General features: G+C 37.5%; 1 protein-coding gene across 1 annotated transcript in view; it reads right to left on the bottom strand.

Moving 5' to 3' along the window:
- Window positions 1–3,536: 3,536 nt before the first annotated feature.
- Window positions 3,537–15,324, bottom strand: part of LOC117125073 (mycolipanoate synthase-like) — a 17,603-nt gene continuing 5,815 nt past the window's right edge. The window contains exons 2-5 of the mRNA XM_033271449.1: window positions 13,306–13,573; window positions 11,621–13,095; window positions 11,391–11,484; window positions 3,537–10,536 (exon numbers count right to left, since the gene is read on the bottom strand). Coding sequence (XP_033127340.1) covers window positions 5,081–10,536; window positions 11,391–11,484; window positions 11,621–13,095; window positions 13,306–13,555 — 7,275 coding nt within the window. The 5' untranslated portion in view covers window positions 13,556–13,573 and the 3' untranslated portion in view covers window positions 3,537–5,080. The remainder of the gene's footprint in view (window positions 10,537–11,390; window positions 11,485–11,620; window positions 13,096–13,305; window positions 13,574–15,324) is intronic.

Below are 15,324 nucleotides of genomic sequence, written 5' to 3'. Positions count from 1 at the left end.
ACATCGTGATAGGTGAAGCAACCTCGACCATGACAGCGTGTTTGATTTCATGCAAAATTTCCAAAATATAGAATTTCACTTTCAAGAATGAGGATTTGAAAATAAATTAGATGGTTACATTGCATACTCTTTGTTTCTTGCTTTATTCAAAATGTTTTGGTTTTGGAAGCTGATGTCAACATTAGAAAGCATACCGTAGCCTACATGAAGTCATATTATAGTAACTCGATGCCTATCAAATAAGTAATAAAAATTCGCCATAATTCATCAAATATCATAGGCGGCCTCCCTGGCCCCCAGCCAAGTACGAGAATCGATTCGCTCCACTAGCCCCCCGTCGGGGCCTTTAGCCCCTCCGTCGGGCAGGTCCTGGCGCCATCCCTGACCATATGTAATTTTTTTAGGTATAACCACTGGTTGGTGGTATATGCATATATATTGTCGAATTGCTTGGTTAACAAACAAGTATTTTGAAAACAACTTTCGAGAAGTGCCAGTCTGTAAAAGTTAATTTGTGTCTACTCGTCTGAGAATCAATATGTTGACCCGTCCACTTGACCACCACACTCAGTAACACATAATCTGATCATGATATAGTGTGATTCGTTCGTGATTTATTACGACAAAAGGCAAAGGGACCGTCGCACACGATCGGTCCCTTAAATGAGTTTCCAGAGTAAAATTTCTTAAAAAGTGACCAGCAAGCCATTAAGCTTGTATATTGGAGGAGGAAGGGTTGGCAGGCGGGAAAATGAATTTCCAGCAGTTATCGGGCACGGAGCGGGGTAATTTCAATCCCGAACTAGAAAATGGGGCCGGTTGTATATATCCACACGAGGAAATGCAAGAGATTGCAATTACTACGCGGGCCGCGCGGCACCCTTTAAAGTGTACCTACGCCCATTGACGCGGAGTTTTTTCCGCTGATCTCGGAAAATGTATTTATTAGGCATAATATAAGGTGTATAATGATGAATATGTAAGTCCGTCAACATTCTTTCATCTCAAGCTAAAGGAAGTGAGTGGATTTTCCAAATTTGGACACCAATATGGTCATTTATAGGCCCTAAGCTCCGTCCCTACTCAATCATGTTCTATCCATGTCTACTTGGTTTTATTTTTATTATCATTAATCACCATCATCATCATCATCATCATCATCATCATCATTATCATCATCGTCTGCCATTATATAACTGAATTATCTTTGCTATTGTATAATGTGTAGAATTAGGTAATATCCGTAATTATAGAATAACAAAAGGTGTATTCAGCACTTTCCATGTTTTACGTAGTTAGACTAGACAAAAATTACAACATTCTGGTGGTCAAGGTAGGACACCCATATATTACATACGATGTAGACCAACCGCTGCTGCTTAGTACATCACTAGGCTAGGTCAGGTCTAGCTCTATTAGGCCTCAGCCGATTCATCCTCTAAATATAATGCCATATCATCTTTTCTCGTCAACCTAAATCTACAGTATCAGGCCCATGTCTTTTATATCAGAGGCGTAGCATCACCACACTTAACTGTCGCTAAATGTTAAACTGAGAAATTAGCATAGGTGGCAGTGTAATGCATTAGTACAGAGCTGCCGTAATACATTGATTAATAACTTCGGCAATTGTAAGGAGATTCCAGTAAATTATTTTAAGGTCATAATGTGAAAAATATGAATCTCAGCTTTCTTTCGCCTTTCTATAGATGAGCAAACAAAGCTGATTTTAAAATGTTAAATTACCAAATTATTTCATTTTATTCGCTTTTATTGTTATTAAGCTTAGGCCTAATGACAGTAACTACACCGCATTCCCTAATCCATTTTCCTTGGATAAATAAAAAACATGCACACCGTTTACTGTAGGCCTACTTCTGTAATAGCTCAGAAGTGGCGCCAGAATTTGCCACATGAGGGGTCCGAAGTCCCTGGCCTCCGGAGAGCCGACCCTCCGCTGATTATGGGCATGGTCAGGCGTCGTTCACACTCACAATGAAGTGATCCAGATGGAGAACCCCCGCGAAACTATGTCAATGCAAGAGTTTCAAAGGCTTATTTAATCGATTTCAGAGTATACTATAACACAGTATAATTATATAAAAAATACATTATAACTTTCCCCCAAACAAATTGTGTTTCCCGACCCCATCGCCCCACCCCCACTTAGGTGATATCCCTGCTTTAGATCGCTATCAGGACTTGTAAATTCCAAACAGAGACTAACGGATTTTATGTTACTACATATTTTTTAATTTAATTCCACAAGTAACAATACATAATACAAATTATATACGGCTTCAATATTATCACATTTATGCTGACCGATCTTACTGTACCGTAAATAATCAGACTACCGCATATTGCATGTACATTTGCTTAAAGTTTCAGTTTGGTGTTTATTTGAAAGAGGCGCTTATTCGATTGAGGGGCTTATTACAAATTTTAGGAGTGGTGCATTTTATATATACATATATATATATATATATATATTATATATATATATATATATATATAAGACGTTATATATTTACAAAATATCGAGAAACGTTCGGTAATAATTACTGTCCGTGTGCAGACCCTATTCTCGAATAAGCGTAGTGACTGTTAGTCAAAAAAAGTGACAGCCTATGGGATATTTAGTGTACTAATTACAGTAATCCTGGGAGAAACAAATGTATTAATTCAGCTCAATAGAGCTTTTTGCAAAGCCCCGCCCCTTCGATACTGCTGCAGCTAAGGTACCACAAAGCGACAGTGTATACATACGCACACACGTACTTGCTTTTGTGCGACAAAACATGTGTTTGTAGGACACGTACGCATTTCTGGCCCTGTTCTAATTGGGTGTTAAATTTAATTAACATTCTTGAAAGGCCGTTACCTTACTCTTAGTCATAATTAGTGGCTTGACCATGGATTTGAATCCACTACCTGGTACATTAATGGACCTTTCCGCTAAACCCCGCCAATTGGATATTATTGCAAAGTCCCACAAGACGACAGTGTTAAAACCATAGAGCTATTAAACAACCAGAGTGCTGACAAGATGGCAAAGCAATGCAGAGTTGTGTATGTGTACCATCCAAGATGGCCGCCGTAGGAAAGTGCCACCTTCAGACTTAGTATACATATTATAATTATGCCCTCTGATTAGCTATTGTTTCATTAACCATTATTATAACTAATATTAATAAATTAATAAACTATTGTTACCAAAAAGAGGTCAAGTGGAGGTATCTTATTTAAAAATAAAGTACCGAGAAATAAAAATTGAAATCGTGTACATAACACCCATACACCTCAACGTTCGAGTTTCAACATACGGGTAACGAAGTTGTACTCAACTTTCATGAGTAAATTAAGGGCGCCATTGAAAACAATGATGCTTAGGTTAGGCGAATCTACGGCAGCCATCTTGGATGGTACACACACACACATAGTTCTGCGTATTTCGAACATCGAATACACTGCAGTTAGCGCTCTAGTATTCTTATTATACCTCTATGGTTAAAACATACGCAAACACGTGCGTTTGTGGGACAACACGTCACGTGTGTTTGTGAGACAAGCGCGTATTCCTAGCGCTGTTATGATTGGTCAGTTGTTAAGTTTGATTGACACTCCGGAAAGGTCTGTTGACTGAATGACAAAAATATTTGCCGCTGCGTATTGCGCACACACGTACACCACTATACTTGCTAAATAGAGTTTTATATAAATGTGAAATTATTAAAATCTCTTTTCTGAAATTTCTCAGTAAAACAATGTTAATAAGGTACGATAGGCTAAAGACTAGAATTAATAATCAAATATTACACCGTAACATCTAATACAATACGGATTTTTTTTTCTTTTCTTCTTCTTTATCTTCTTCTCTCTCCCAACAATTCAACATGCACAATATATTTTAAATATGCGAGATTTCATCAACCAAATACCAAACAAAATTTACCGTGACACTTGTAAATTTCAGGCTTTATCTGTTGTGCGGCACTACGGCCTATTTAAGAGCGATTCATATTTTAGAGGGGTGCCTATTACAGATTATTGAGTGGCATGTCTGAAGTTACTATGTCTTATCCTGTCAAAATAGTATTTGCCTCAATGTTACAAAGTTAATATTTTGAAATGTTGGTGCGTGAGAAATCATTTGTTAAACAGTATCTCGATAATACAAAAATAATATCAAGGCAGGAAAATAGTACGTTGTACTCTAGTACAAGTATCGCATAAATTCAAAATAACTAAATAATAATCAAATGATATACAGTATACTGTAACATCCAATATATATTTTAGGGAAAAAATGTATTATTTGGAATACATTTGTTCCACTAATTGACAGTAGTTTAAATGAGGCAATATTATGATATTATTTATATTGTATACAACAATCTACCTAACTCCCGTGTACTCTTCAATTATTAAGAACAATCATTATCGTAAAGTATTATTCAAACTTGTGAGCTTTCGTGTACTGTGTACAAAACTATGTATTCTAAAGTCTAGATTTTATACATTTAAAAATTATAACAATTATATAATATAGGCCTACAATTTATAGATTAACCATCATTTTTGTTGCTGTATGATAACCTAACATCTATTATGTTTCCTCCTAGGCCTGCAATACGTAATCAAGCTACACGTCTACACAGCTCAAGAGACTTAACTCAACATAATGAAAACATATACCATATTTATTCAAATATACGCCTCGGAGCGTTTATTGTTGAGAGGCGATTTTGAGGGGTCGTTTATTCAAGGAAGGCGTTTATTCGAAAAAAGGCGTTTATTTTGGGGGGTGTAAAATGAATGCCTATATATTGAAATATTTAAACGCCCCTTAAGACTTATTCATCCAAATCAGGTTAGATGTAATTCTATTGGAATAGAACATGAATAGACCGCGTAGTGAATTATGTTGCTTCCATTGAATTTGTATGCGGGACCTTTTTAAAACAAATACGGTATTGTCGATAAAAGAAATTATTATAATATTTAGGCTAACAATATCCAAATTGTGATAAAAAAAATTAAACCTATTAAAAATGTTTGTATCTATAACTTGATTAGATTAGACCCCAAATGCATCTCTTAGAGCGGTCTGGACTTCATTAAAACATTTATTCTTTGATGACATAATGTGCATGTGACCTCCTGAAACTACAATCTTTTTGAATCGACGACTGGGTTCAATTTCTAGATTCCAAGCATCCAAACATCCAGGTGGAACAAACTTGTCTGACTTTGCACCCAATACGGTCATGCCGCACTGCAGTTTTGTGTTGTGAGTGTTGGTGTACTTTTGGCAAATTTTAAATCCCACTTGGAAGCAAGGAATAAGGCGTCGCATCAGCTTAGGGTTACTCAACACCTCATCATCAAGAAAGGAAAGCCTCATAGCCTTGTTGTCGGTGAGTCGAATATTTTTCTTGATATCTACTTCCATTTGTCGTAAAATACTCGGCCCCCTTTCAAGATCGATCGCGTTAGGATAACCTAACGTTGGAGCGTACCACGAACTGACAATGATGTGGGCCGCTTGTAGACCACTGTCTTTGAGAAGATGGGCAACCTCAAATGCGATTAGTCCTCCAATGCTGTGTCCAAATAAAACAAATCTACCTGGGATAAGCCGACGAACTAGATGTTTAGTTAGCTGGTTCGTTATTTCGTCGAGGTTTTGAAGGGGCTTCTCCAGATGACGTCCTTCCCAACCGGGTAGCTGTGCCATTATTAACTGGATATTCTGATTACTCAATTTATGTTGCCACCAAGCATATACAGACGGACCGCCCCCATTTGGTGGAAAGCAAATAAGTTGGATATTTGGAGATGTCACTTTTTCATCCATGATATACCAGGTTTTCCAAGAGGTGTCATCTTCGTCTTCCTCGTTTTCTTGCTCCCCAACCTTACCTTTCGCCATAATTCTTTTGTATATTAAAGCTGATAATGCCTGAACTGACATATTTGCATTCATTAATTCTAACGGTGAAAGTGGAACCTTAAAGTTGGCTTGAATCACTCCACTCAACTCAGTTGACATCAACGAATCAACTCCAAGCGAAGAGGGTGAAGAATCTGGCGATATGTCACTAGCTATGCCTAGACGCTTTGAAATTAATCCACAAATGGACTGTAAAATAATCAGTTTAGCCTCATCTGGATCTCCATGTTGTAAGTTAATTTCATCCTCTCTTGCATCTAATGATGGTAGAGAAAACCCCAATTCAATAAAACCTATTTCATCAATATCACTGTTCGTGTACTCTTTAACAAGTCCACTCATACTTGACATAAAGTCATGAACTCGAAAATGTCCACTTATGCCAATTTCTGAAATATCACTTAAAAGTATAACACCAAGCACATTTAGTAACTCTACTGCTGTCAGACTTTCAATTCCTTTTCTTTCCCAAAAGTCAAGAAGTCCTTTCCGAGCAGCTGCAAATCCAGTGTCTTGAATAATTCCTGGACAGAAGACAGTTGCCGGTAAACCTTTACTTCTCCGGGAATATAGAAGAGATGAAAGGTATCTATTAGCAGCACAATAACTCGCCTGACCGGTATTTCCAACCATTTGAACCATGGATGAAATCATTACAAAGTATTTCAGCTGCATGTTAAACTTGATTGAAGTCCGATGCAACAACAGAGCACCCCATGATTTAGCCGCCATCACTTTCTTCCAGTTATCTGATGTGATATCTTTGATTAGTCTGTCATCATACTGCGCCGCACAATGGAAAATACCTGATAATGGCTTACACGAATCTTTAACAATTCTTTTGAAAGCACTTTCTACACCTGTTCTATCTGTAATATCAGTCTTAATATAAACTATTGTTGTTTCAGATTTTCTCAGACAGTCCAACCTTACCTGAGCCTCAGAATCAGGCTCGGATCGACTTAAGATATTAATACATCCAGCTCCATTGCTTGCAAGCCACTCTACAAGACATAATCCAAATCCTTTTGTACCACCGGTAACGATATATGACTCGTGTTTGCTAAATTTAATTTTACTCTCAGCAAAGTCATAATTTACAGGAACGGCATCTCCATCAAATGAAAAGGTGACATCATTGAAAGAAATATTATGTTGAGTATCCACGTCTTTCAAATCCATGATCTGTGGAATAACGTCTTGTAAAGGGTGTATAGAAGATGTCCTCTCAAACAAAAGTAATAACTTGTCAATAAGAGGTGAAATTTGTTGAAATCCTTCAATCAAAGGTAATTCGTAATTTTTCATTACAACCTTTGCGTTTACAGGAAATGCAAAGTTGGAACTACGATAACTTGGTTTGTTTGATTTGAGTATTTCAATTGTAGCAAATGGTTTTAGTTTTCTTTCTATTGCTCCAGACATTAGTACTTCGCTTACAACATTTTCGGACCCAATTACACAGCCAACACTTTGTTCGTCTAAAACTGTACAAATCTCTTTAACATCTACAATAAGCACTGATTTAAATGACCTTAGGTGAACTCCATTCTCATTGGATAGATCTTTAACTGCTACTACAGCTGTGTGACCTAGCTCTACCGCTATGTGTGCAACTGCTAAGCCTTGTTTGTCTTTATTAGATGACATACAGACGACGGTAGTGCCATCTAGCGGCAAATCATGAACAGCCATGTATGGAACAAAATATGAAGTGACAATATTTATTACTTGGGCAGCTGGAAGCTTGCTAGTAATGCTAATTAGTTCATGCCATTTATAGTGTAGTGTAGATCGTAATTCTCTGGCAGAACAAACACCCATCACTAACCTAGATTGTTCTGAATGTCCACAAAACAAGACAACTGGTTGAGCCTTTTCGGAGGTCGTTTCTGTGGTAGATTTAAGAAGTTGAAATGATTCAATATTCACAGTTATTAATTGTGTAGATATGCTATCCTCCAAAGCATAACAGGCTGTTGTTAATAGTTTCCCGGTTTGGAAGCTTCGGCTAACGTCTAACTTCCACTTTTTCGATAAAAGTTTGTGTTGAAAGTAATCACTTTTACTTACACATAGACGAAGAGAAAATACATCGAAATATTCTGTCGAGTCAGACAAAGAATTTCGCAATGCAATGCCTCTTGCATCATTATCTATCTTCCAGATGTATTCCAGCAACCACTTAGCGGTGGTTATGGTATCGATTTCTGATGGAATATCGAGAATTGTAAGCTTGAAATTTACATCTTCTTGTATAATAGAAAGACCAAATCCGTAAGCTGAAGCCTGCCGAGGATCGATCATGTCATCCTTGGTGACATAAAATCCATCTCGTGTAATAAGCCATATGTTTGGATTTATCTTTTCTATTGAAGATAAAAAATTGTATTGATTGATGCACATGCTGGCTGTCTGATATTGCTGTTCCAAAAATTCTTCTTTAGAAAATGTATGCATATCGTTAGTGTTGCCAGGCTTAATAACAATAATAACATTGGACATAGGTTCATTCTCTATGCCTACCTGCTCAACCTGCTCAGATTTATCACCTCCATTAGTGTCTATTTTTGACAAAATTCCCACTGAGGTCAGTGTGCTTTGAAGTTGTACAGAAAGCTCCTCATCATCTCCCGTTATTATCGTAAGGCCACTGGCATCGAAAGATTTTTTTCTCAATTTTGTGGAAATCCATTTTCTATTCCAAATGTGAGGTTGTTTGTATAAAGTGTGGCTCCCAACGTATCCAAACCGAATTTTTTCAAATTTACCAATTATTTTGTACGTTTCTCCATGAGCAATATACACGTCTGAATACACATCTTCTCCACTACTTGTTATGGTATAGTGGAGTAATACATTGTGAGGAAATACAACTTTTTGGAAATAAATTCTCTCGACAGATCTAGGAACACGTCCCTCAGCCTTTGCATTCGGATTTTTGGTCTTCATTTGTTGACGCTCAATGCCAGCCATTCCCTGAAATATACCGTCAAGAAATGCAGGATGGACATAAAAACGATTGTACTGTGCAGCCACAGCGTCTGGTGCCCGAAGGTAGATAAGTGCTTCGTCAACCACTGGACTAAAATTTGCCTTTTCAATACACAAAAAAGCTTCTCCAAGATAGAAACCTACTTGCTTCTTGTTTGCATAAAAACCAGATTTATCCAGTTCACCAGGGCATCTATTTATGATGTCATTTATGGGAAGACATCTATGCTCAGTTGTCTCTTCACATATGTTAGCACTTGATAATAACTTCATTGTTGAATGTGGCGTCCACCTTCTCTCTAGTGCATTGAATGAGCAAAATGAGAATACTGCTGATTCATTAGATTCTATCTTAGTTGTTGTTTCTGAAAGAATACCGGTCTCAGAGACAAACAAAAAACGGTCAAAATGGAGATCAGACATAACTATTACAGGAGCAGTTGTAAACAGTTGATAGTGTGCCGCAATGGCTATCTCAATGTATCCAGTAGCAGGAAAAATTATACTATCCTGGACAACGTGGTCAGCAATCCATGGTTCTTTGTCAGTTCCGATTTTAGATTTCCAAACATGAAGATTTGGATTTTGAGAATAGTTGGCGGATGTTTCTGGGTCACCGAGAAGCGGATGACAAGAATTAGAAAAACGCATACTTGCATTACTTGTTTCAGTCGCTGCAGAGCATTCGACACGTTGCCATGGATACATAGGTAACGATACTACTTCACAGTTACAACCTTCAAAAAAGGGACCCATTTCCACGGGGTAACCGTTCACATACATCTGTGCTAATGATATATTAATATTAAGGGTATCATTTGCTGAAGAACTTATATCACGTGGTCGTTTAAGTGAGTGGGTAATAAAATAAATAGTTGGCTTGTTCGGTTTGGAAGCGACAATGTCTTGGATTGCAGGTGACAGCACTGGGTGAGCTCCTATTTCAATGAAGCTATTGTAGCCATCCTTAAGAATAGCTTCAACTGCACCCTTGAATTGCACCGGACGGCGAATATTGGCCCACCAGTAGTCAGACTGATTTGCTTCTTGCAAGGTCAAATAACTGTTAGTCACCGTTGACATCATTGGAATTAGAGGCCTCTGCTCTTTTGAAGGCATTACCTTCTTCAAGAATTTTGTTTTTTTGTAGAATTCTATTTTAAGAATTTCCTGTTGACGACTGTGAAATGCATTATTAACCTTCAGTACTCTCGTCTGTATTCCGTCTTCATTCAGTTTAGAAGTAAACTCTTTTATTGATTCGTTTTTGCCAGAAAGCACGATTTGTGAAGGACTATTGATAGCAGCCACGTCTATATATGTGATAGTAGATTTCAGTTGTGTCTGAACATCATCAATGTCGTGAAGAACTGCAGCCATAGTTCCTGACCCACTTGTCTTTCTCAGGAGATGTCCTCTTTTGAATATGATTCTAATAGCAGTAGCTAGACTTAGAAGTCCTGCAGCGTAGGCTGCTGCAACTTCACCAACACTATGGCCAATGATGGCACTCGGTGTAACTCCATAATGTTTGTACAACTCAACTAATCCGACTTGTATGCTACAAATGCAGGTTTGTGAAATTTCTGTGAAATAGAAATAGAATGTTTAAAAATTAGTAGTAATTTTTTATTTTAAATGAATCGATACATGGATGAAATATACACTTCTTTGTATTCTATCGATTTAAGAAAGGATTCATTCTAGCTACACATATAAAAATGAAAAAGAAACTTTTTAATAAACCGCTATGCCTGATACAATTACCATATCGTATGCTCCAATTATTGCGTACTGTTATTTATGTAATGTAATGTAGTGGGACTTTAAAAATTGCATTAAACCGAGGTCTCAATGCGCTTAAAAGATGATAAAAATTGTTTTAAAAATAGAAACTTATTGTAATCAAGAAACTATTTGAATGCAGAGTGAACGACTGAGCAGAAAAACCAAACATCACTGCATCATTGGCCAGCAATTTAAGATCATTGACAGACAATGGTTGGCGGGCACATAATTCACAGATGCATCATGCAACTATCTAGGCAAGCCTACAATAATCTAAAAGCAACAAAATTAATGATAAAGAGCACAAGAACGCAAAAAAAGGATGAATAGTTGAATATCAATAGAAAGTAAATGATGCGTCTTCAAGCTTTTCTCGAAAATAGCAAGGGTGGGAGCTTCTCTCACATTAGAAGGTAAGCTGTTCCAGAGCTTTGGTGCTGCTACGTGAAACCATCTTTCGCCATACGTTTTTAATCGACATGCTGGAACATGCAAAATAGTTAGGTAAGCTGAATATCTAATAGGATGGAGTAAAAGTATGTAGTGCCTTCTATATAATTATCAGGATTTTAAATGTGATTCTCTGCTTCACGGAACATTTATATACGCATTACGTATAAATCAAATATTAATGACAAAATAATCCCCTTACCTGTATCATTAATCCTCGTTTTATCTTCTTCGTCCGACAATATGTGAACCAGCGACCATTTTGCTCCAATTTTCCACAGAAGTTCGTCTATTAACTAAAACAAAATTATGTACGACAGTGAGCAATTACGAAAGTGAAAGTTACAATTTTATTATAGAGAAAAATACCACAAAAATTAATTTATGACTATAATGTCAAAAATATAATTGTTTATCTGATTACAATCTCACCTTTATGACATTGCTGAATATGGGTTGTGTTTTCATTAGTTGCCTTGCCATTCCCCACCATTGTGTCCCCATACCAGAGAAGACAAACACTGTTCTATTGATAGAATTGCCTTCTGGTGCTTTGCCTTCGATGATAGTGTCAGAGTGTTCTCCATTTACTTGTTTCTTCAGTAGTATCATTAGTTCATCTCTGGATTTTGCTATAAAAGTAGTTCTCTGCGCAAGATGTTGGGCCCTCATATTTGCAGTGTATAACGCGTTCTGAAACACAGCAGGATTTGAATCAAGAGTATTTGAGAGGAATTGTGTCCAATTAACATATTTTTGCTGAAGTGCTTTAGGTGACTTTGCGGAAAGCATTAACATGAAGTAGGACACAGGGGAAGATGATGAACTATAATCGTCACAGTGTGTCTGACTGTAGAGTTGCTTCACTGGGGGTGCTTCAAGGACTATATGAGCATTGGCTCCACCAAACCCAAATGAACTACAGCCTGCAAGAAGCTTTGATCCCACAGGCCACGGAGTGATTGAAGTAGGCACTCTTAGCTTCAAGTATTTGAAATTGATGTTAGGATTACCACGTTTGAAATTAGCAACACCTGGAATTTCTCGATGGTACAACGACAATGCTGTTTTGATAACACCTGCTACACCTGCAGCCCCCTCTGAATGCCCTACGTTAGATTTTATGGAACCGATAAACAGAGGTGCGGCGTCATCGGCACGTCGCTTGCCCATTGCTTCACCAATAGCATTTGCTTCTGTCCTGTCACCAACAGGAGTACCAGTTCCATGAGCTTCAATATATGCGACGTCCCATGGATCTACCTTAGCTGCTGCACAAGCTTTCTCAACAAGATCAATCTGAGCGTCGAAGCTTGGGTTTGCAATCCCAGGTGTCCGTCCATCATTTGTTAAAGCGCCCCCTCGAATCACTGCATAAATTCTATCTCCGTCTTCTATAGCCCTCTTTAGAGGTTTGAGTACTACTGACCCTGCACCTTCACTTCGGCTGTAACCGTTAGCTGATTCGTCAAAACTTTTACACTGCCCGTCGGGAGAAAGCATTCCGGCTTGACAAAATCCAATTGTAGCGGTAGGAGTAAGTATGATATTGACTCCTCCGGCAATTGCCGTGTCACAAATTCCCCCTCTTAAAGCATCACAGGCAATTTGTACAGCGTATAGAGATGAAGAACAGGCAGTGTCAATGGAAAAGCTGGGTCCTCGTAAATCGAATTCGTAAGATATACGATTAGAGATCATGCAAGAGTTGGTTCCTGAATTTGTGTATTGACTGACATTACTCTGTGGTAATCCAGTCAATGTGATGTATTCATTAGCAGTGACGCCCATATAGACTCCAGTGTTTGAACCACGCAGTGTATCTGAAGGAATTCCCGCATCTTCCAAAGTTTCCCAAACTACTTCAAGAAGAATCCGCACTTGTGGGTCCATGTGGTTAGCTTCGTCTAAGAATAATGATATTTTGATGTTAGATTCCACATCTACTGTATATAAATGTATGATAGCATATGAATTAAGTGTACAGAACACGTCGAGTAATTATAAATATCAAAGCTAAATTCAAATTTGTTTCTTCTTTTTAAGTTAACATTTTTTTACAAACCGTACAGTGTAGTATAAAATGAAATATAGATAGGCTTTTTTTTCTATTTTACCTGGAGACATCTTAAAGAACTGTCGATCAAACATCATAGGATCTTGTTTCAGATAGCCACCTGCCTTAGTGTAGATTTTGCCCTTTTTCTTTTCACCAGGAGAGAGGTAGAACGATGTATTAAATCGATTGGCTGGATGAGGGCCTGTGCAGTCTCTGTTTTCTTTTAACATGTCCCAAATCTCTCGTGATCCAGACACTCCATCACCATACCTACACCCGATTCCCGTGATGGCGATTTTTCCGTCCATGTCTATTGCATGATTGACCTATAATTCATAATAATGTTTACAATACATTTTAATCTATTAAAGAAAATTAATTTTCTATACAGCTCTGTGCAAAAAGTGTCAGTGCACGTACTACTAACAAAATTACGGAGCTTTCGGTTGCACAACGTAGTAGAATCTAGAACGTAATTACGTCACTAATATTTCATCTGCGCGTGTGAGACCGTTAATTTCTCCTCGTCGTGGATTTCAGTATGCAATTTGGCCAAATCTACGTTGTGCAGAGAACGCAGGACGGTCACGCATGAATAAATCCGTTATAGAGTTTCGTCATCAAAAGCTCCATATTTCAGTAGTCATTCTAATACCTGCAGCTAATGCACAAGCACAGTAATTACTGAGCAACTACTGAGCAACCGGCCATCGCAACCAGCAGTTTTATTTATGAATATACAACAACCTCTCTCGACCAGCAGTTTGATTTAAGGGCTGTATAAAAGGTAACGGACGTCACAACTGACTATAAAGCAATTATAGTCAAGTAATTTCGTACACTTTACGAAATAGAAGCCTTTAGAGAGATTATTTCCTTCAAAAATTGCCTTCAACCTTGCTGGCTTCGGGATTTTTTTCAGAAAATAATTGCTCCTTCGTCTTCTACTTCCTATAGGATAGGGTACTTAAAACCTCACTATAATTGGTTAATATTTAAACAAGACTCCACCACGTACTTGTTTTTATATTGCCTTTTGGACATGTCAGCTTTACAGATTGGCAATCCTTAAATTTAGTAATTAAGATTGATTTTAAAAATGTTTGTTTAAAATAAATATAAAATAACTAATTAACTATTTATAACATTTGGGAGTTGGAGTCGGCCGAATTGTTATCACCACACAAAGGTATACGGGTCAAGGTGGCCCTGATTACTTGCAATCAAAATTAAACCCCTAAAGTAAATGATATTCATTTTTTTAAGTATGTATGTGGCCGACTTCCTTGTTAAAGTGTAATCGGTATAAGGCCTATCATAAGCAAACACAGCACTTCAATAAACAACTTTTACAATTCAAGGGATAGTACAATTCATCTAGAGCGTTATAAACATGTTTTTATTGCTTCAGACAGAATTTGGCAAGAAGTAAAATTAAAATTGTACCATCAGTATATCATTCGAAACTTTTCGGTATTAATTAATTTGTAGGCCTATTTCCAAATATAATGCATAGCATAATGTATTCTGTCTGTGTAATTCATAACACATGTTTTATTTAGCTGCATATTGTATATAGGTCTATTTCACAATACTTTGCATGCACGTTATGTACATTACGGTACCGTGATCATTCGTGCTCCTTGCACTTTAGTTATATAATCATGGATGAATAAGCAACTCAATTCATCTAGTTATGGCACACATTTAAATTTTAACTGTAGAAAAATCCTTTTCATCCTTTTCATGAATAACATTTTTCTGGCCCCGAGTTAAAGACTCAGAAATGTAGGGATGGTGTTCAGCAGGTTTTACTAAGGATCACTTCAGTAAAGAATACTTTGTTAACTTTGTTAGCCTGATCGACGTCGGCCAATTATTTATATGCTTCAAGGGCCCCGACTGTAGGCCGACTCTCGAAGCATGGCCCTCGAGCGGAACCTAGTTACGCCACTGTCTAGGTGTCATAATTGAAAAATGTACCCACCAATCATGGTGGGGCTGAGGTGGGTATAAACTCAGTCCCCACTGACTCTATATCTTGTGTATCTATATCTGTATTCGTGGATAGGTTTTA

Source organism: Anneissia japonica, unplaced genomic scaffold, assembly GCF_011630105.1.
Source record: "Anneissia japonica isolate Jap-2015-1 unplaced genomic scaffold, ASM1163010v1 scaffold9_len2422644_cov172, whole genome shotgun sequence".
In the NCBI taxonomy this organism is placed as follows: domain Eukaryota; kingdom Metazoa; phylum Echinodermata; class Crinoidea; order Comatulida; family Comatulidae; genus Anneissia; species Anneissia japonica.
The sequence above is the reverse complement of the archived record's forward strand: the minus strand, read 5'-3'. Positions and strand labels throughout refer to the sequence as shown.